The sequence below is a fragment of the Bombina bombina genome, chromosome 5, assembly GCF_027579735.1.
Source record: "Bombina bombina isolate aBomBom1 chromosome 5, aBomBom1.pri, whole genome shotgun sequence".
NCBI lineage: Eukaryota > Metazoa > Chordata > Amphibia > Anura > Bombinatoridae > Bombina > Bombina bombina.
In genome coordinates, this window is record NC_069503.1 from 1,002,705,627 (window position 1) to 1,002,728,459 (window position 22,833).

Sequence of the window (22,833 nt, forward strand, 5' to 3'; positions counted from 1 at the left end):
GAAAAAATATGATGCCAAACTCCAATAGCTGAATAACTGAGAGCTGTTTGGCTCAGTGTGTAGACTCCACTAACCTCTGCAGTGAGCTGTCATTACAGAGCAGCTGAGATGCACATTCTATTGCTTCACAGCTCATGTTTAAGGCTACAACTGCAGGTTATAGGTAAGTATAATTTATAACTTATTAAAATGAGTATGATAAAAGAGCTAAGGATTAAAGTGGACGGACACTTCCCAATGAACAAAAAGATGGCCAAAGTAATAGGTAACATTTAAGGTGACATGTAGAAAAATTGCTCATCAGTAAGCTGACAAAGTGCTTTTAATTTTCAAAGCTGTCTCAGGAACACTTTCAGATGAGCTATGCACTCTCTGCCACCTTGCACTCGATGATTGATTTCTGCTGTTGTCTCTTACATTTCTAGAGCCAATATGGCAGCACTGAAATTTTCAGTATAGGTGGCTATTTCAAAAGGTAAAATCAGCTATTCCAAATAATGAAATAAAAGTAAAGAACAACTTGTAAATAATTAAATACACTCATGCAGGTAAAATGGATCATTTGGAATACATTAAAGACGAAAATGAAAGTACAATAATTCCCATTTAAAAGGTGCATTTGTATATTAGTGGGTATTTACAAGCACAGGTAGGGGTATTAAAAGGTGAAATAGCATAAAGAAACTCAAGCTGAATTGCTGCTTTGATGCTGTGTTATCAAACAAGTAAACATGGAAAAAGAATACTAGAATTATGAATTCTTTCCCACAAAGTAATGTTTAATGCATCTGCTTATTTTTTTGTGTTTGTTTTGATTTATTTTATTAATGGGAGAAAAACAAAAATGACTACCCAACCAACTTCACTATAGAGAGTAGCATTTCCCAATAGACCTGCAAAGTAAAAGTACCAATTCTGAGACACATTACTTTTCAACTAATTTCAAAACCTCATCGTACTATTCTGTAGCTGAACATGTAGTAGTTTTTTTTTCTGAAACTACAGTTTGTTGCTCCACAGTTTCACACTGGACAATAATGAGAACAACATTAATTATTTTACTGTGACAGGAGCGAGCTGCACTTAGTGCTATGGCGCGGTCGGGCCGGGCTGTGACTATTCAGCTGGCCCGATGCGCTGACTAAAAATAACAGACCCGCTCAGCAGAGAGCGGGTCTGTAAAAGCGCCATATTTTTAGCAAATTAAAAGGTAAAAAATGCGTTTATGGCTATAGCACCTAAATAATGTTATATAATTCTGCACTATGTGCAGAATTATATAACATTATTTTTAAGGTTTACTGTCCCTTTAAACTCCAAAAAATATTTCATGTATATGAAAGAGCAACAATAAAACACGTTAAATGCATTTTTCCTTCATAAAAGGTTACGTTTCAGTGGCTTAAAATGATACTGAAACGAATCTGTACAAAAGCATGCAAAACTCAATGCTACGGATTTCTTGCTCACTGATACAAAATAACTTGGAAGACGGTAATAATCCTTAAAGGGATATGAAACCCAAAAATGTTCTTTCACAATTCAGATAAAGCATAAAATTTTAACCAACTTTCTGATGTATTCCTATTATCAATGTTTCTTCGTTCTCTTTGTATCTTTATTTGAAAAAGCAGGAATGTAAGGTTAGGAGATATATAATAAATATACCAAAAATCACAAACAGAAAAAAATAATGCAAAATAAATGTGATAATAAAATACACAAAGTGAATCGTGAAATAAGTTCAAATATAAGGATATGTAAAACTTCTAAGAAAGGTCTCTTCACTCTTCTGCGGTCCTCCGTGTGGTCTCAAAGAAAAGGAAACAAGATATGCAACATAGTGTAACTCTGTAACCACTTATAGTGCAACAATTCTGCTTGTTTAACAAGTGATTACTCACATTTGTTGGAGCTTATGGCCAAGCTCAGGGTAATGCGCACTCCCACTTTATACTGGTGGGAAAACAGTACTCTCAGGCAAATCTTATAAAAGCAAACATTTATTAAAATACATAAAAAGCGTCACAAATGCTTTTACAACACCTCTTACAAAGGGAAACTGAGTAATAATAGCTGTAAAATTACTCAAAAGAGTAGATGCCAGTCCTGGATGGAGATGGATGGACAAGCAGAATCTTAACCGCTTAGAACCACCACTTCCCAGTGCCAGAGAGACCGCTCCTCCCTCAGGTGAATAAGCAGATGTAGAAACGCAAGAGAGTGTCAATTCCGACGTACGTTTCGCTGGATCAGCTTTTTCAAGGAATAAAGTGCGCATGTCCATGAGTCCTTTTAAACCTCTAATTGATGACAAAAAATGGAAACTTGAATTCTGTCCCTCCATCTTGAAAAAGGGCATCTCTTTCAGAGTGTTGTTACCATACTTATTCTACCAATCATAGGTATTTTTATTTGTCCAAATAGATTTGTGTGCATATATATATATATATATATATATAGTGGTTAAGATAAAACAACATGTTACAATGATTCGTTACTATGAAATACCATCTATCGTAATATTTTTGAAATGTAAATTAAGACATCCAATCCTTACTCACTTACAAAGTATACATTTTTTCCACCTTTTTTTTATTTTTTATTATGTTAACTGGTTAATTTCATTATTCCAGATACTAATGTATGAATATTTATACCAATATAAATATTCATACATTAGTATCTGGAATAATGAAATTAACCAGTTAACATAATAAAAAAAAAAAAAAGGTGGAAAAAATGTATACTTTGTAAGTGAGTAAGGATTGGATGTCTTAATTTACATTTCAAAAATATTACGATAGATGGTATTTCATAGTAACGAATCATTGTAACATGTTGTTTTATCTTAACCACTATATATATATATATATATATATATATATATATATATATATATATATATATATGCACACAAATCTATTTGGACAAATAAAAAGACCTATGATTGGTAGAATAAGTATGGTAACAACACTCTGAAAGAGATGCCCTTTTTCAAGATGGAGGGACAGACTTCAAGTTTCCATTTTTTGTCATCAATTAGAGGTTTAAAAGGACTCATGGACATGCGCACTTTATTTCTTGAAAAAGCTGATCCAGCGAAACGTACGTCAGAATTGACACACTCTTGCGTCTCTACATCTGCTTATTCACCTGAGGGAGGAGCGGTCTCTCTGGCACTGGGAAGTGGTGGTTCTAAGCGGTTAAGATTCTGCTTGTCCATCCATCTCCATCCAGGACTGTCATCTACTCTTGAGTAATTTTACAGCTATTATTATTTCCCTTTGTAAGAGGTGTTTTAAAAGCATTTGTGACGCTTTTTATGTATTTTAATAAATGTTTGCTTTTATAAGATTTGCCTGAGAGTACTGTTTTCCCACCAGTATAAAGTGGGAGTGCGCATTACCCTGAGCTTGGCCATAAGCTCCAACAAATGTGAGTAATCACTCGTTAAACAAGCAGAATTGTTGCACTATAAGTGGTTACAGAGTTACACTATGTTGCATATCTTGTTTCCTTTTCTTTGAGAACACACGGAAGACCACAGAAGAGTGAAGAGACCTTTCTTAGAAGATTTACATATCCTTATATTTGAACTTTTTTCACGATTCACTTTGTGTATTTTATTATCACATTTATTTTGCAAGCTTAGGAGATATGACCATTTGGGTTTCATATCCCTTTAATGAGCATGAAAAACAAACAAGGTGTTATTCAGGTCAGTAACATTAATTAAAAAATAACTACATTGCTAAACACTTTAAAATGACCATCTTTTGGGAAGCACAAAAATGCATAAAATGTCCATTTAATTATAATTCCCAAATTCTGCTTATATTTAATTATACACACTTCTAATTGTCTCCATCAGATAACAGCTCCTAGAGTTAAGTCCTCTGAACCACGGATGGCCAACTGGCATCTCACACGTCACACGTGTCCCTCTGTACTAGTTTATGTAGCCCCAGGAGAATAAGAACGCATGCTACAGTTTTTGTGACCCCAGGAAAAAGTGGAAGTAAAAATGTGTGCCCTTTCCTGTAATTCCATTCTGAAGTTGTGAGCTTTCAGTTCCTGTTAGAAATGGAAGTGCAGAACACTGTTATATTCTACACAGCCATTGGCTGCACACTCTAGTGACCTATGTATAACTTTCTCTAATTGGCCACAGCAGAGACGGTAACCCAAGTTACAACATGGCAGCTCCCATTGTTTTATAGACACTAAAACTTTACACTTATTTGTCAATATTTAAACAACTAAGGAAACTTTAAAAAATGCGTTTACATGTTATTCTAAGACTAACTTTTCTTTGAAGCATCATTCTAGCTAGCATTTATTTAGTGTTTAATGTCCCTTTAAAGGGACACTGAACCCAATTTTTTTATTTTGGGATTCAGATAGAGCATGCAATTTTAAGCAACTTTCTAATTTACTCATATTATCAAATCTTCTTCATTCTCTTGGTATCTTTATTTGAAATGCAAGAATGTAAGTTTAAATGCCGACCCATTTTTGGGGAACAACCTGGGTTGTTCTTGTGGATTGGTGGATAAATTCATCCACCAATGAACAAGTGCTTTCCAGGGTCCTGAACTATACAAATAGCTTAGATGCCTTCTATTTCAAATAAAGATGGCAAGAGAACGAAGAAAAAAATTATAATAGGAGTAAATTAGAAAGTTGCTTAAAATTGCATGTGCTATCTGCATCATGAAAGAAGAAATTTGGGTTCAGTGTCCCTTTAAGGCTTCTAAAGTATTGATCTGTGCCCCCCCCCCCCCCCAATTTGTTAGCAAGTGGCCATTATAAGTGTTAGTACAGTTGTGAAAATTCCAGGAGCCAGGGATCTACAATTCTTAGAATTTATCTTCTTGCTCCTAACTATTTTGATTTGTGTTTGCGTGCGTATGCTCGAAACTATGGGCCACTGGTAGTGTTTGAGTTTTATAAATTGTTGTGTGTTACAAAACCATTTTAGCAGGTGTAGTAGACAACTCATATAAAGAATATGAGAAAACAAAAGGAGGCGCCACAATGGTGTGAGTACGTCAGGTACAATGCTCATGCACACATAAAGATGTCACTTATTCATCAAGATGTCACTTACTAGATGTCAGGCACTTGAGAAGTGCCACAGGTACAGGCTGGACTATTAATAGCTGCCCAGCGAGCTCTCCTCACGAGCGGTAAACCAACACATTCAGAATGTGACAGGAACCAAACAGAGTCAGTCAGTAGCTTCCAAGATAAAGTGCTTTCAAACACTCACGCAACATCCAAATAGGATTAAAAATTGAAAGAAAGTAGTGTGATGCCGTAGGGTAAAAACAAATGTGCAGTTTATTAAAACCCAATACACTACGCGTTTCCCGGTATTAACAACCGTTTCCACGGTTGTTAATACCGGGAAAACGATTGTTAATACCGGGAAAATCTACAGATATCTCGCTGGTTGCCGATCAGCTGTGGAAGGAGCTTGCTGCCATATACCACCTGAATAAAAGGGACTTCTTTTTGGCGATTTAACCCTGGAGAATGTTTGGGTTCGATATGATATGAACTGTTCACTTTGACAAATAATCATTGTGTTTTTTCACATATCACTTTTTGTGCTTCATATGCATATTTGTTGGTTTATTGCAACACGATATTTATGGTTATACGTCTATAGTATTTCACATTTGGTATTTGCCACATCTGTAGCACATTTATGATTAATATATTTTCTACAAACTTTGTGTAGTAGACTAGCCCAATATATTTAAACGCATTGGGGCTATCACTATTTGTAGCTGTATTAATTAGACAGCTTATTTACACATACACAGATTTTATTAGGCGCCTTCACTTTTTTTCACTATATTTGACAACTCATAAGTAACTATTAGAACAATGAGATCAGATAAATCAAACTATTTTGACAGCTGAGGCAGACTGATGATTTTGAATAAGGTAACATACACATCATAGTGCTGTCACTTGATAAAATATATAAATCACCATTCTGCTGAGCTATTCTCTGGAGATATTAACTGACTTGTGCTTGAAAATGTCAAAACAGAAAAATCGCTCATTTTTTAAACTGTGCAAAATAAGTTGTATTTCAAGTACTTACAAAATCAAAATCTCCATCTGGCGGGACCTTCCAGTTGTCAGGAAAAACATTTTTGGATATGTGGAACTGTTCGTGCACATTCTGGTTGCAGTTTTCATGAGGTTTATTTTTGGAATCTTGTTTGTCAAAGTAATCCATGAAAGATGGTCGTGATACTTGTGGAGATGTAGCGTTTCCTAAAAAAAGAAGCATAATAATTAGTCTTGCAGCATAAAATCAGAAATGTAAGTTGTATTTCCCATTAAAAACTATGTTTTATTTAACCCTGTAATCACCTGGACCAAAAAATCCAAAGATCCAGGCAAACCTGCATTTGTAAATTGTACCCCCAAGCTTTTAAAATCTCAATCTCCATATGTTTCTATCATATATATCCAAGTCTTTACTGGCTCCTCAAATCCTTCTCGGCATTAAATTAGCTATAAATTACACCTACTCTGAATTTCAAATAACCTTTCGATTTTCTTCTGCCAAATTTATTTTTTCCCCATTTTCCGTCCCCCTGTATCATGTGACAGACATCAGCCAATCAAAGACTAGTATACGTATACCCTGTGAGCTTGTGCACATGCTCAGTAGGATCTTGATCCCCAGAAAGTGTGAATATAAAGACTGTGCAAAATTTGATAATGGAAGTAAATTGTAAACTGCATGTTCTTTCTGAATCATAAAAGTTTATTTTGAGTTGAGTGTCCCTTAAATGCAAAATAAACAAATTAAAATCCTCATTTAAGTATCTCAAAAGTCCAACCACTGCTAAATGGATAAATTACTGGGACATTAAAAGGACATGAAACCCAAATATTTTCTTTTGTGATTTATATAGAGCAAGCGATTTTAAACAACTTTTCAATTTACTTTTATTATCTAATTTGTTTTGTTTTCTTGATATCATTTTTTAAAATAGAATAACCAGGTTATACTCAGAAGCTGCTGGTTGGTGGCTTTAAATATATGCATCATGTTATTGGCTCACCCAATGCATTCAGGTAGCTCCCAGTGCATTGCTGCTTCTTCAACAAAGGATACCAAGAGAATGAACCAAAAGATAACAAAAGTAAATTAGAAAGTTGTTTAAAATTGTATTCTCAATCTGAATCATGAAAGAAAAACTTTGGGTTTCATGTTCCTTTAAAGGGACAGTAAAAACCTTTAAATTACAAGATTTTTCTGCAGTCATGGATTACATTAACAAATTCGGGTTAATGGGTGTTTTTAAATGCATTAGCACTTTGCTGCAATTGTTTTTTCAATGTTTAAACTCCATCACAATTTGCCTTAATGGGAGGAGCCAATCTGGACTTTTTAATGGATTAGACACAACTAGCCACTGCATTTTGGAGTCAATTCCAATCTTTCTTATACCGGCCCCGATAAATACGTTTTGGCTGATATGCGAAGCACATTTTTCGAGTGATAACAATCCAAAATAGATTTGGCCACTAAATGCCAGCAGCCATGAAAAGTTCCTGAAAAGTGTTTGCGGTTGTTTAGTACTTGTTAATCGGGATCAAAACTTTGAATCCAACCGAAACGGACAGAGAAAATGGTAGTTTCACAACTCTTAAAAGGACAGTCTAGTCCAAAAAAAACTTTCATGATTCAGATAGGCCATGTCATTTTAAACAACTTTTCAACTTACTTTTATCATTAATTTTGCTTTGTTATCTTGGTATTCTTAATTGGAAGCTAAACCTAGGTAGGCTCATATGCTAATTTCTTAGACCTTAAAGACCGCTTCTTATCTGAATGCATTTTGACAGTTTTTCATCATTAGAAGGCATTAGCTCATGTGTGTCATATATATAACATTGTGCCCATGCACATGGAGTTACGTAGAAGTCCGCACTGATTGGCTAAAATGCAAGTTGTCAAAATAACTGAAATAAAGGGGCAGTTTGCAGAGGCTTAAAGGGACATGAAACCCAATTTTTTTCTTTCGTGATTTAGAAAGAGCATGTCATTTTAAACAACTTTCTAATTTACTTCTATTATCTAATTTGCTTCATTCTCTTGATATCACTTGCTGAAAAGCATATCTAGATATGCTCAGTAGCTGCTGATTGGTTGCTGCACATAAAGGCCTTGTGTGATTGGCTCACACATGTGCATTGCTATTTCTTCAACAAAGGATATCTAAAGAATTGAGCAAATTAGATAATAGAAGTAAATTGGAAAGTTGTTTACAATTGCATGCCCTATCTGAATCATGAAAGTTTAATTTAATATACATCTGAAATCAAACACGCTGCTAAAGGAAATTAGTTAATATAAGTAGTAAGTGCCTGCATTCAACTATGTATTTGCATTCATTTTTTTCGTTCCCTAAGGAATGTGGAAGCTGCTGAAAGCGGCAATTATTTTTGTGAGTGCAACGCACTGAGATCAGGACTTGCAATGATCTGTGTTGCACTTTCACAAGAATTATTGCCGCCCCCGAAAAGAGCTTATTGCGGTTTTCAGCAGGTAACAAAAAATAAAATAAAATGCACCTCTCTAATTTTAACAGTTCTCATATTGTAAATAGTGAAACTGCTAAGTGACAAGGTTTCCTCCATTGCAATAATGTACCCGCAAAAATGTTGCAAAAAAAAGACTGTTGTGAACAGAGTTTTGTCTTTGCACAATTTCTATTAAAGGGACAGTCTAGTCCAAAATAAACTTTCATGATTCAGATAGGGCATGTCATTTTAAACAATTTTCATATTTACTTTTATCACCAAATTTGCTTTGTTCTCTTGGTATTCTTAGTTGAAAGCTTAACCTAGGAGGTTCATATGCTAATTGCTTAGACTTTGAAGGCCACCTCTTTTCAGAATGCATTTTAACAGTTTTTCACCACTAGAGGGTGTTAGTTCATGTTTTTCATATAGATAACACTGTGCTCATGCACGTGAAGTTATCAAGGAGCAGGCACTGATTGGCTAAACTGCAAGTCTGTCAAAAGAACTGAAACAAATGGGCAGTTTGCAGAGGCTTAGATACAAGATAATCACAGAGGTTAAAAGTATATTAATATAACTGTGTTGGTTATGCAAAACTAGGGAATGGGTAATAAAGGGATTATCTATCTTTTAAAACAATAAAAATTCTGGTGTAGACTGTCCCTTTAACGCAAGAAGATGGTGACAACAAAGTTCTGGACATTGTAACTTGCATTGTTTAAAAACAGAATTGTACCTTCTAATTTTGTTTTCTAACAAACAAGACAAAATGGCAAATGGTGATACCCCACTCACGAAGATGTAATTCTGATTGAAATGACATTAATGAAGAAGACCGTATTGAAACGGACAATCACGGCAATGCGAGTGTGATTATAAACAAAAATTACGTAACGCATTTGCTACAAACCATCTGCTTTCCTGCAGATCCCGTTGGATGCACGGGATATCACATATTAAATATGAATATATATGTATTTTTGTGTCTTGCCCAAAGCAGACGTACTATGCAATAGCGAAAAAATATAATTTATGTAAGAACTTACCTGATAAATTCATTTCTTTCATAATGCCAAAGGTCCATGAGCTAGTGGCGTATGGGATATACATTCCTACCAGGAGGGGGCAAAGTTTCCCAAACCTCAAATGCCTATAAATACACAGGTATAAAAAGGAGTAAAAAAGCCTACAAAAAAAAAGAGGAACTGAAAAATAATATTGTGCTTTTATACAAAAAAAATATAACCACCAAACAGGGTGGGTCTCATGGACTCTTGCCATTATGAAAGAAATAAATTTAACATGTAAGTTCTTACATAAGTTATGTTTTCTTTCATGTAAATGGCAAGAGTCCATGAGCTAGTGACGTATGGGATAAAATACCAAAGATGTGGAAGTCCACAGAAGAGTCACTAGAGAGGGAGGGATAAAAATAAAAACAGCTATTTCCGCTGAGAAATTAAATCCACAAAATAAGTTCTTATAAACAGAAGAATCAAACTGAGACAGCTGCCTGAATAAGTTTTCTACCAAAGACTGCTTTAGAAGAAGCAAATACATCAAAATGGTAAAATTTAGTAAATGTATGCAAAGAAGACCAAGTTGCTGCTTTGCAAATCTGATCAACTGAAGCTTTATTCTTAAAAGCCCACAAAGTGGCAACTGATCTAGTAGAATGAGCTGTAATTCTCTGAGGTGGAGACTGTCCCGACTCCAAATAAGCCTTGTGAAACAAAAGCTTTAACCAAGATGCCAAAGAAATGGCAGAGGCTTTCTGACCTTTCCTAGAACCAGAAAAGACAACAAATAGACTAGAAGTCTTCCTGAAATCATTAGTAGCCCCCACATAGTATTTCAAAGCTCTTACCACATCCAAAGAATGTAACGATTTCTCAAGAGAATTCTTAGGATTCGGACACAAAGAAGGAACAACAATTTCCCTACTAATGTTGTTAGAATTCACAACCTTTGGAAGAAATTTAAAAGAAGTCCACAAAACAGCTTTATCCTGATGGAAAATCAGAAAAGGAGACTCAGAAGAAAGAGTAGACAATTCAGAAACTCTTCTAGCAGAAGAGATAGCCAAAAGGAACAACACTTTCCAAGAAAGTAGTTTAATATCCAAAGAATGCATAGGCTCAAAAGGAGGAGCCTGCAAAGTCTTCAAAACCAAATTAAGACTCCATGGAGGAGAAAACATAATTTATGTAAGAACTTACCTGATAAATTCATTTCTTTCATATTGGCAAGAGTCCATGAGCTAGTGACGTATTGGGATATACAATCTTACCAGGAGGGGCAAAGTTTACCAAACCTCAAAATGCCTATAAATATAACCCTCACCACACCCACAATTCAGTTTAACGAAAAGCCAAGTAGTGGGGTTATAGAAAAAGGAGTAGAAAGATTAAAAAAACTGAAATATAATTGTGCTTTATACATAAAATGATAACCACCAAAACAGGGTGGGGACTCTTGCCAATATGAAAGAAATACATTTATCAGGTAAGTTCTTACATAAATTATGTTTTCTTACATGTAATTGGCAAGAGTCCATGAGCTAGTGACGTATGGGATATTAATACCCAAGTCGTGGTACTCCACAGAAGAGTCACTAGAGAGGGAGGGATAAAATAAAAACAGCCATTTTCCTCTGAAAAAATTAAATCCACAACCAAAAAATAAGTTTTTCTCATAATTGAAAAGAAAAAACGTAAAACAAAAGCAGAGGAATCAAACTGAAAAAGCTGCCTAAAAATCTTTTCTACCAAAAACTGCTTCTGAAGAGGCAAACACATCAAAATGGTAGAAATTAGTATGTATGTATGAAAAGAAGACCAAGTTGCTGCTTTGCAAATCTGATCAACAGAAGCTTCATTCTTAAAAGATCACAAAGTGGAGACTGATCTAGTAGAATGAGCTATAATTCTCTGAGGCAGGGCCTGACCCGACTCCAAATAAGTCTGATGAATCAAAAGCTTTAACCAAGATGCCAAGGAAATGGCAGAAGCTTTCTGACCTTTCCTAGAACCAGAAAAGACAACAAATAGACTGGAAGTCTTCCTGAAATCTTTAGTAGCTTCAACATAATATTTCAAAGCTCTAACAACATCCAAATAATGTAAAGATCTCTCCAAAGAATTCTTAGGATTAGGACACAAAGAGGGAACAACAATTTCCCTATTAATGTTATTAGAATTCACAACCTTAGGAAGAAATTTAAATGAAGTCTGCAAAACCGCCTTATCCTGATGGAAAATCAGAAAAGGAGGCTCACAAGAAAGAGCAGATAATTCAGAAACTCTTCTAGCAGAAGAGATATCCAAAAGGAACAACACTTTCCAAGAAAGTAGTTTAATATCCAAAGAAATGCATAGAGCCTGTAAAGCCTTCAAAACCAAATTAAGACTCCAAGGAGGAGAGATTGATTTAATGGCAGGCTTGATACGGACCAAAGCCTGCACAAAACAGTGAATATCAGGAAGCTTAGCAATCTTTCTGTGAAATAAATCAGAAAGAGCAGAGATTTGTCCCTTCAAGGAACTTGCAGACAAATCTTTATCCAAACCATCCTGAAGAAACCGCAAAATAAAATAAAAGTCTTCCAAACTCGATAATAAATCTTCCTAGAAACAGATTTACGAGCCTGTAACATAGTATTAATCACTGAGTCAGAGAACCCTCTATGACTAAGCACTAAGTGTTCAATTTCCTTACCTTCAAATTTAAAGATTTGAGATCCTGATGGAAAAACGGACCTTGTGTAAGGAAACCTGGTGTCAACTAAGACGCCGAAAATGACGAATTTGCGTCACAGAACGAACCTTCGCGCCAAGAATGACGCAATAAATATCAGCATTTTGTGACCTCGCAAGTCTAATTTTGCCCGCTAAAATTAATGAAAAAGCAGTCAAATTTAAAGAAAAGACTATACCCCAGGTAATAAAAAATAACTTCCTAAATATGTTTCCCAATTTTGAAACTGATAGTCTGCAAAAGGAAATATACATAAACCTGACTCATGGCAAATATAAGTACAATACATATATTTAAAGAAGATAATATAGGGGGCACCCTTACTATAATTATTATAAAATCACCAATCCACTAAGACAATTGATAGATAATAAACTTATCTTAGTATAAACGACCAAAGTGTCACATATAAATAAAATATTCTATGACAGTAAATAAATCTGAAGAATCAGTGAATGTTAACAAATATTAGCAGGTCTTAGCAAAGATCGACGCTAGTGTCGGACCATAAACACTCTAATAATGTAAAATAGGTTAAATGTATATTTTATGAATAATAGTACTAAAACCCAAAAGAGTCCCTTGAAGATGATGATATCGATGAAGGCAGCAATCTGTAAAGGATCAAGGCCACGATTCAGGATCAATGCTCTGTAGACAACATAAAAAGACAGATGCGCCACATGGCCCAATATTGTATGGCACAAGTAGATGAATGTTATATGTGTCAGATACACTCACATGCGATATAGCACCCCTAGTGGTGCAGATGGAGCGGTCTGGGATCAGTAAGAGTCACCCAGAAGACTGGCCTCCAGGGGGTGTTTGATAATCTGTAGATGGTAGTAAAAAACACACAGGGTGCCTATATGGCCTAGTACTGTATGACCCAAGCAGGATAAAATAAAGTGTTGTAATGCACTCACATTTGTTGGAGCATCTCCTATGATGCTAAGAAGGCAGGCTGGGATCAATATAGTCACCCAACAGACAATCACAGATAGCCGGAAACTCCAACAGTCCAGCGAAATAAAATGGTAATCCGTAAAAGATATTTCCAAAAGTGATATAAAGTAGCAGCAAGTGGTAAAAGTAATCAACTTACTTTATTAAAAATATTAAAACAAGTAGCAACCCGTTTCTCAGCCACCAGTGGCTGTTTCATCAGGCTTAATCATTTCCGGATTACCATTTTATTTTGCTGGACTGTTGGAGTTTCCTGACTATCTGTGATTAAGTCTGTTGGGTGACTATATTGATCCCAGCCTGCCTTCTTAGCATCATAGGAGATGCTCTAACAAATGTGAGTGCATTACAACACTTTATTTTATCCTGCTTGGGTCATACAGTACTAGGCCATATAGGCACCCTGTGTATTTTTTACTACCATCTACAGTCTTCTGGGTGACTGTTACTGATCCCAGACCGCTCCACCTGCACCATTAGGGGTGCTATATCGCATGTGAGTGTATCTGACACATATAAAAATCATCTACTTGTACCATACAATATTGGGCCATGTGGCGCATCTGTCTTCTTATGTTGTCCACATATATTTAAAAATTTATAATAATACATAAAGTGCCAAACCATAGCTGAGAGTGTCTTGAGTAATGAAAACATACTTACTGAAAGACACCCATCCACATATAGCAGATAGCCAAACCAGTACTGAAACAGAATCGGTAGAGGTAATGGAATATGAGAGTATATCGTCAATCTGAAAAGAGAGGTAGGAAAAGAATCTCTACGACCGATAACAGAAAAGATTTCCCATGAGGAAAACCATAGAATCAATAGGTGATACTCCCTTCCCATTCCTCTGACAAACGCTGTACTCTGAGAGCAATCAGGCTTCAAAATGCTGAGAAGCGCATATCAACAAAGAAAATCAAGCACAAACTTACTTTGCCACCTCCATAGGAGGCAAAGTTTGTAAAAACTGAATTGTGGGTGTGGTGAGGGGTGTATTTATAGGCATTTTGAGGATTGGGAAACTTTGCCTGCAACATAGTATTGATCACTGAGTCAGAGAAACCTCTATAACAAAGCACTAAACGTTCATTTTCCATACCTTCAAATTTAGTGATTTGAGATCCTGATAGAAAAACGACCCTTGAGACAGAAGGTCTGGCCTTAAAGGAAGTGACCTAGGTTGGCAACTGGACAAGATCCGAATACCAAAACCTGTGAGGTCAAGCTGGTGCTATCAGAAACACATGCGATTGTTCCATTAGGATCTTGGAGATCACCCTTGGAAGAATAACTAGAGGTGAAAAAATATAAGCACGTTGGTAAGACCAAGGAACTGCTAACGCATCCACTATCTCCGCCTGAGGATCCCTGGACCTGGAAAGGTATCTGGGAAGTTTCCTGTTTAGATGGGAAGCCATCAGATCTATTTCTGGAAGACCCCACATCTGTACAATCTGAAAAAACACATCTGGATGGAGAGACCACTCCCCGGATGCAAAGTCTGATGGCTGAGATAATCCGCTTCCCAATGGTCTACACCTGGGATATGAATCGCAGAAATTAGACAAGAGTTGGATTCCGCCCAAGAAAGTATCCGTGATACTTATTTCATTGCTAAAGGACTGCGAGTCCCTCCCTGATGATTGACATATGCCACAGTTGTGATGTTGTCTGTCTGAAAGTGAATGAAAAGTTCTCTCTTTAATAGAGGCCAAGCCTGAAGAGCCCTGAAAATAGCACGGAGTTCTAAGATATTGATTGGAAACCTCGCCTCTAGAGCATTCCAACCCCCTTGTGCTGTCAGAGACCCCCAGACAGCTCCCCAACCTGAAAGACTTGCATCTGTTAAGAATACAGTCCAGGAAGGACAAACAAAAGAGGCCCCTTGAATAATACGATGATGGTCTAACCACCAAGTCAGAGAGAGTAGAATGCTGGGATTAAAGAATATCAATTGTGATATCCGAGTATAATCTCATATATCTCATATGAAAACGAGCAAAGGGGATCACGTCCGATGCTGCAGTCATGAAACCTAAAACTTCCATGCACATAGCCACCGAAGGGAATGATCGAGACTGAAGGTTTCGACAGGCTAAAACCAATTTCATTTGTCTCTTGTCTGTTAAAGACATAGTCATGGACACTGAATCTATCTGGAAACCTAAAAAAAGGTGACCCTTGTCTGAGGAATCAAGAAACTCTTTGGTAAATTGATCCTCCAAACATGTCTTTGAAGAAACAACACTAGTTGATTTGTGTGAGATTCTGCTAAATGAAAAGATTGAGCCAGTACCAAGATATCATCAAAATAAGGAAACACAGCAATACCCTGCTCTCTGATTACAGATAGAAGGGCACCGAGAACCTTCAAAAAGATTCTTGGAGCTGTCGCTAGGCCAAGTGGAAGAGCGACAAATTGGTAATGGTTGTCTAGAAAAGAGAATCTCAGAAACTGATAGTGATCTAGATGAATCGGAATGTGAAGATAAGCGTCCTGTAAGTCTATTGTGGACATGTAATGACCTTGATGAACATAAGGCAGAATAGTCCTTATAGTCCCCATCTTGAAAGTTGGGACCCTTAGAAAACGATTCAAAAACTTCAGATCCAGAACTGGTCTGAATGAATTTTCTTTCTTTGGGACAATGAATAGATTTGAGTAAAAACCCAGACCCTGTTCCTGAAGTGGAACTGGTATAATCACCCCTGAAAGCTCCAGATCTGAAATACACTTCAGAAAAGCCTGAGCTTTCACAGGATTTGTTGGAACGTGAGAGAGAAAGAATCTTCTTACAGGAGGTCTTACTCTGAAACCTATTTGATACCCCTGGGAGACAATATTCTGAATGGACCCTGCCCAAATGTCTTGAAATAATTTCAATCTGCCCCCCACCAGTTGAACTGGATTGAGGGCTGAACTTTCATGCAGTCTTGGGGGCTGGCTTTGGTTTCTTATAAGGCTTGGATTTATTCCAACTTGAAGATGGCTTCCAATTGGAGCCAGAGTCCTTAGGGGAAGCAGTGGTTTTCTGTTCTCTATTCTGACAAAAGGAACAAAACCGATTAGAAGCTTTAGATTTACCCTTAGACTTTTTATCTCCCCAGTGATAGTGGAAATAATAGAGTCCAACTAAGAACCTGATTACCCTGGAAAGATAGAGATAGTAATCTAGATTTAGATACCATGTCAGCATTCCATGATTTAAGCTATAAAGCTCTTCTAGCCAGAATAGCTAAAGACATAGATTTAACATTAATCTTGATGATATCAAAATAGCATCACAGATAAAAGGATTAGCATGTTTAAGCAAACTAACACTGCTAGACAAATCAGGATCTGTTTCCTGGTGTGCTAAGCTATCCAACCAAAAAGTTGATGCAGCCGCAACATCAGCCAAAGAAATGGCAGGCCTGAGAATATAGCCAGAATGTAAATATGCTTTCCTTAGATAAGATTCAATCTTTCTATCTAAAGGATCCTTGAAAGAAGTACTATCTTCAATAGGAATAGTAGTATGTTTGGCAAGAGTAGAAATAGCCCCATTAACCTTAGGGACTTTTTCCCAAAACTCCAAATTAGCCACTGGTAAAGGATATAACTTCTTAAACCTAGGAGGAGGACTAAAAGAAGCACCAGGCTTAGACCATTCTTTAGCAATCACATCAGATACCACATCTGGAACAGGAAAAACCTCAGGAGTAATCACATAAGGTTTAAAAACAGAATTTAAACGTTTACTGGTTTTGTTATCAAGAGGATCAGACTCCTCAATACCCAAAGTTACCAATACTTTTTTCAACAAAGACCGAATATATTCAATCTTAAAAAGATAAGAAGATTTATCAATTTCAATGTCTGAAGTAGGATCTTCTGAAGCAGAGAGATCCTCTTCAGAGGAGGATATTTCAGTATGTTGTCGGTCATCACAAATTTCATCAGTTTTATGAGAAGTTTTAAAAAACCTTTTACGTTTATTAGAAGGTGGAATAGCAGACATAGCCTTCTGTATTGCATCAGCAATATAATTTTTCATATCAACAGAGATATCATGTACATTAGATGTTAAGGAAACAACAGGTGCTGTACTAGTACTAATAGAAACATTATCGGCATGCAAAAGCTTATCATGACAACTGTTACATAATATAGCCGGAGATATAATCTCAGCTTGCTTAAGACAGATACACTTAGCTTTGGTAGAACTGGGTTCAGGCAGCATGGTTCCTACAGTAGCTTCTAAAACAGGATCAGACTGACATCTTGCAAAACGTAAAAGAAAAAATAACATTTAAACAAAATATCCAATTTCCTCATATAGCAGTTTCAGGAATGGGAAAAAAATGCACATGCTAAAGAAGCAGAAAAGCAAATAGCATATACCTCTAGAATATAAAGAGAGCATGGAGCATAAAGAAAGTGGGGTAATATAACCAAAAAAATATTTGGCGCCAAGTATGAAGCACAATGCAAAGTGAAAATTTGCGGCAAAAAAAATTTTGCGCCAAAAATGACAATAAATAATAGCATTTTGCGCCCTCACGAGCCTAGATTTGCCCGTGAATTTTAAGTAAAAAACAAGTCAAATTGGAAAAAAAGACTAAACCCAAGGTAAGATTTTTTTTTTTTTTTTTTTTTAATTAACTTCCTTAAACATGATTCTCATACTGAAATTGTTAGACTGCAAAGGGAAATACACATAGACCTGACTCATGGCAAATATAAGTAAATACATATATTTAAAACTTTATACTAATACATAAAGCGCCAAACTTAGCTGAGTGTCTTAAATAATGATACATACTTATCGAAGACACCCATTCACATATAGCAGAGAGCCAAACCAGTACTCAAAACTATTAGCAGAGGTAATGGTATAAGAGTATATCGTCGATCTGAAAAGGGAGGTAGGAGATGAATCCCTATGACCAATAACAGAGAACTATTGAAAAGATTTCCCATCATAAAAATCAACAGGCAATACTCTCTTCTCGTTCCTCTGACAAACACTGTACTCTGAGAGGAATTGGGCTTCAGAATACTTGAAAAGCGCTTATCATAGAAGAAATCATAAAAATCAAGCACAAACTTACTTCACCACCTCCATAGGAGGCAAAGTTTGTAAAACGGAAGTATATGTGTGGTGGGAGGTATATATATAGGCATTTGAGGTTTGGGAAACTTTGCCCCCTCCTGGTAGGAATGTATATCCCATACGTCACTAGCTCATGCATTCTTGCCATTTACATGAAAGAAAAAGAACTTTAATGAATATAGACCATGTATACAATTACACCTCTAAAAATGTGGCCATTTCCTGTGTCTTGCACATGCGCAAAATAACAATTATTTCAAATTTTGGCCAAAAAGCCCGGTTTGGGACTTTATCAAGTGTTTTTAGGTGTTGAATTCAATAAGTGTAAGAGAGTCTCGAAAAGCTGTTGAAAAGGATATAGAAAAAACATTGTAATGATGGAGATTGTGAAGTTTGCCATGTGCACTTCCAATTTACATAACTGGGAAACCCACAATTTTCATAAAAGGGGGCAAAATAAATCAAAAGTATATTGCAAAATTGTTTTACAGTGAACAATTAAGACATTTTATATGTCAAAGTGTTTATTGTCACTTCAAAAGTAAAAGAATACTGTGATGTATGTAAAAGATCACACATTAAACATCTGAAAACTATATGTATATTTTTCCATGAGAAATCTTTTACACTATGTTGCAATTTTCTGTTTCCTTTTTTATGGGATCTCACTGAGGAATGCTAACAAGCTGAAAAACTCATCCAGAGGACACAGACATATCCTTGATTCAGAACTTTATTTGGTTTTCCTTTTATGATTTTTGTTATCACATTTATTTCACATTTTTTTCTTTGTGATATTCGGTATATTTATTGTAAAATTAATGCTTCTAGAAGCATTTAAGAAAGAAAATCAGCGCATAAGTATTCAAACACTATACCTGCTTAGAGAGCTGGCGGTGGAGTTTATTGTTTTTACTAGAAGCATTTTTGCACCCATGCACATTTAAATTTTGACCTTTCTTATACCTTTAAAGGGACATTGTACACTAAATGTTTCTTTGCATAAATGTTTGGTAGATGATCCATTTATATAGCCCACCTGGGAGTGTTTTTGTAACAATGTATAAATTTGCTAATTTTTTTGTGCTGATTTTCAGACTCCTAACCAAGCCCCAAAGTTTTAGATGTATACTGATGTAAACATATTTCAGTTTGTATATTGGGTCTTTTCATATGCAGGGGAGGGGGGGGGGTTCTGCTCTCAGCCCCTTTCAGTGGGTGTCCCATGCTTATCTCATCAACAGTGCTAAATTGGGAGCTTCTAAGTAAGTTTTTAAAAGGTTTTACACTGGATTTTGATATCACTATCTGTGCATATTCTTCTTCATAGTAGTGTCTTTTACATGCAGTTAAAGGAAAATTGGGGTATACTGACCCTTTAAGTGAATTAAGCCTTTTTGTATTCTTTTGATGCATATTTTATATAAACTTGCATTTTGTTGATCCATATTTTAAATTAAACTACAATTTTATTCTAACTATATAAATATAAATTTACCTCAAACTGCTCCCTTAACATTAAAGAATTAAGCATCCTTCTGGATTTATTTTAAATGCAGTTAATAAATATTGGTGGGTATCAGCAGTGTATTTCTTTTCTTGCCAGTTATTTCAAGATAATTATGTGCAAAAACTGTGGAACATAAAGTTAATTTTATAGATCAAGACAACACAACACAAACACATTAGTTGCGTATGTTTCTTTTTGGAACCATATAGATAAATTGAGTTTCACATTGTAGAGCGCTTGAAACAGTTACCATATAAATAAGTCAAGCCTGAGTGGTCCACATTACAAAGCACAGCAAGCTAACTAGAGATGCAAAATAATACAAGCTGGCTGGCAAAATCTTCATACAACCTCCACAATCTTGAAGTTTTGCTGCCAAAACAAAGCAGAATATTCTTTAGAAAACCTTATGTCTTATGTCCTGATCTCACCTTTCCCATGAAATTCCCTTCCATGTACAACTTGAAATTAAAGGGCACTCCCTTACGCTTTGGTACATCACTTGGCTGTACAAAATAAACTAACCAAGCAACTAAGCTTTATCAGTATTCAAAACCATATAAAACAGGGCTACTAGATCTACAGTATATATGAGCCATAGAAAAAGGACAGAGATTCTAGCGAGTATCTATACAAGTAGATCCCCTTGGCATTCAGCATCAATTCACAGAAGCGAGTTTACGCATTAGTATTTTGCTCATTTACCAAGGTGAAATCATCACTAAAAGGTACATTAAACATGTAAAAATTGACTTTCATGATTCAAGAGTCGATAACAATCTGTTGGCCATTTGCTCCTAAAATGGCCTTTCGCCTTCAGCACGTTCATGTACAGTTTCCACTTTGGAGTGATCTGCAATTAAGAAGGCAACTTGTATTGGATTTTAAAAGTACTGAAACTGTAAAGCATGAATCTGCTCCACTGTAACATTGTATCTGCCTAGGAGACATCAAACGAGACTGCACCTTCATGACCGGGTTTTATAGGGAACGCACCATCACGCACATTCACGACAGTGAGTTTAAAAGTACTTGCCCTTACAAATTTGGGACTCCAGTACACAAAAGTGGGTTACTGTTTAGAAGTTCAATAATGTAGGAGCAAATCTTGCTTGAACACGTCAAGTCAAAAATGCCCTATTATGATTTTTCGGCCCCCCCCCAAAAAAAAAGACCTCAGCCAATATATAGTGTTCAAGGCTTCAGATAGAACATGCCATTTTAAAGAATTTTACAATTTATATCTATTGTCATATTTATGTATTCCACTTAGTATATTTTATTGAATAGCATAATTACATAAGCTCAAGAAAGTGCACGTCCTGAGCAGCAGTGTTTGCAAGAATATCGGAAACATAGTAAGTAATGCATTGTGACAATGTGTAACATCTAGATATACTCTTCAACAAAAGACTATAAAAAATGAAGTACATCTGATAATGGAAGAAAAATGGAAAGTTGTTTAAATTTGCATGATCTATCTGAAATATAAACGTTAATGTTCAAGTGAGACTTTAACCTTCACCTTTGCAGGTGTTAACATGAAGTTACCAGGAGACATTCAAACAATAACAAACAAATTGCTGTAGGAAATTAGTACTATAGATAAAAAGGTTAGAGGACTGCTTCATTCATGATCTGATCACAGACAGAATGGGAGGAAGATTCATTTATAAAGAGGGGTGTAAGGAAGTAGAATTAATGTTGTGTGTTTAGAAGCATGTCAATATTTTAAGATTGTAGAGAGCCTAGGAGACTCGGAGCCTGAGAGTCAAAAACTTGCCGGCATGGAGAGAAACTCCTTTCAAGCCAAAATGTACCTTTAATTATTTTTTTTTAGGGGCCTTCAGTCACTAAGCAATCCCCATAAATTAAATGTAGCAATACTAATGTCTTGTTAGCAGATGAAGGTTGTAAGAGGAGTAAGTCATAAAACGAGCGTAGAGGGTAACTGGGCGTAGTAGAATAAAGTAACATACAATGCTCTGAAAAGTAAACCTTGCATTTGCACTCACATTAAGCATGAATATAACAAGTACACAATCAGTAACTTCTGAAAAAAGCATCTTTGCAATTATATTTCCAAAACTATTATAATTTGAAAAGTATGGCTATAGATGAAGAACTATATTTGAGGTTGCTCAGTCTTGCAGAAAAATGTACAATGGACTGAAGAAAGAGCTATATAATATGGTGGTGTAATACTAAAGTAGGAGATGGAACAAGTGAACAAGTGCATTTTTTTGTTTCATCTGGTCATAGGAAGGGCTGGATGTTGCAAATGCTGTGTCTCAATGTACCTACAAAAGTGACAGGATGTTGGGTATGATTGATGGGGCGGACTCAAAATGGCCCCAATACAACTTGACTATTGACTGCATCGATGACAAAACAGAAGCATAAATTGTCGCTATTGCTTTCCAAACGATAGCACAGCATGACACATTATTTGGAAAGGCATCAAGTAAAATATATAATGATATTGCCTTTAAAGGGATGACATGATAATAATATGCATGAAGGTTTGTGAACGCCAGCTAAAATAAGGATGTACATATTAAGTGCCTAATTTGCATAGTCCTATCTATATAAATAACATACCATAGCTGCAACATCTAGAATTGCCTAAAGACATTACAATTTAATTGGCAGTAGGTGTTGAGTAAAATTGATAAGACACTGTATACATTCGGATATGTGTGCAACTCATACATATAATTAAGGTTTCTTTAAAGAGATAAAATTGTGAGATCTATATATAAAAAAAGTGACACAAAAATGACAAATAAATGTAACTTGCATATTTTAAATAGTACGAAACTTTCTGTATGAACAATAAATGGTCTGAAGATCATAAATTGTAATGCTGCAAATGGGCCTTACCCTGCTATGTAAAGAAAGCAAACAAGTTAAAGAAATAACAAAAAAAAG

General features: G+C 35.8%; 1 protein-coding gene across 1 annotated transcript in view; it reads right to left on the minus strand.

Annotated features, from left to right (window-relative positions):
* Positions 1 to 22,833, minus strand: part of STK3 (serine/threonine kinase 3) — an 803,389-nt gene that overhangs the window by 185,345 nt on the left and 595,211 nt on the right. Inside the window, exon 10 of the mRNA XM_053715241.1 lies at positions 6,122 to 6,297. Within this exon, the coding sequence (XP_053571216.1) occupies positions 6,122 to 6,297 (176 nt within the window). The remainder of the gene's footprint in view (positions 1 to 6,121; positions 6,298 to 22,833) is intronic.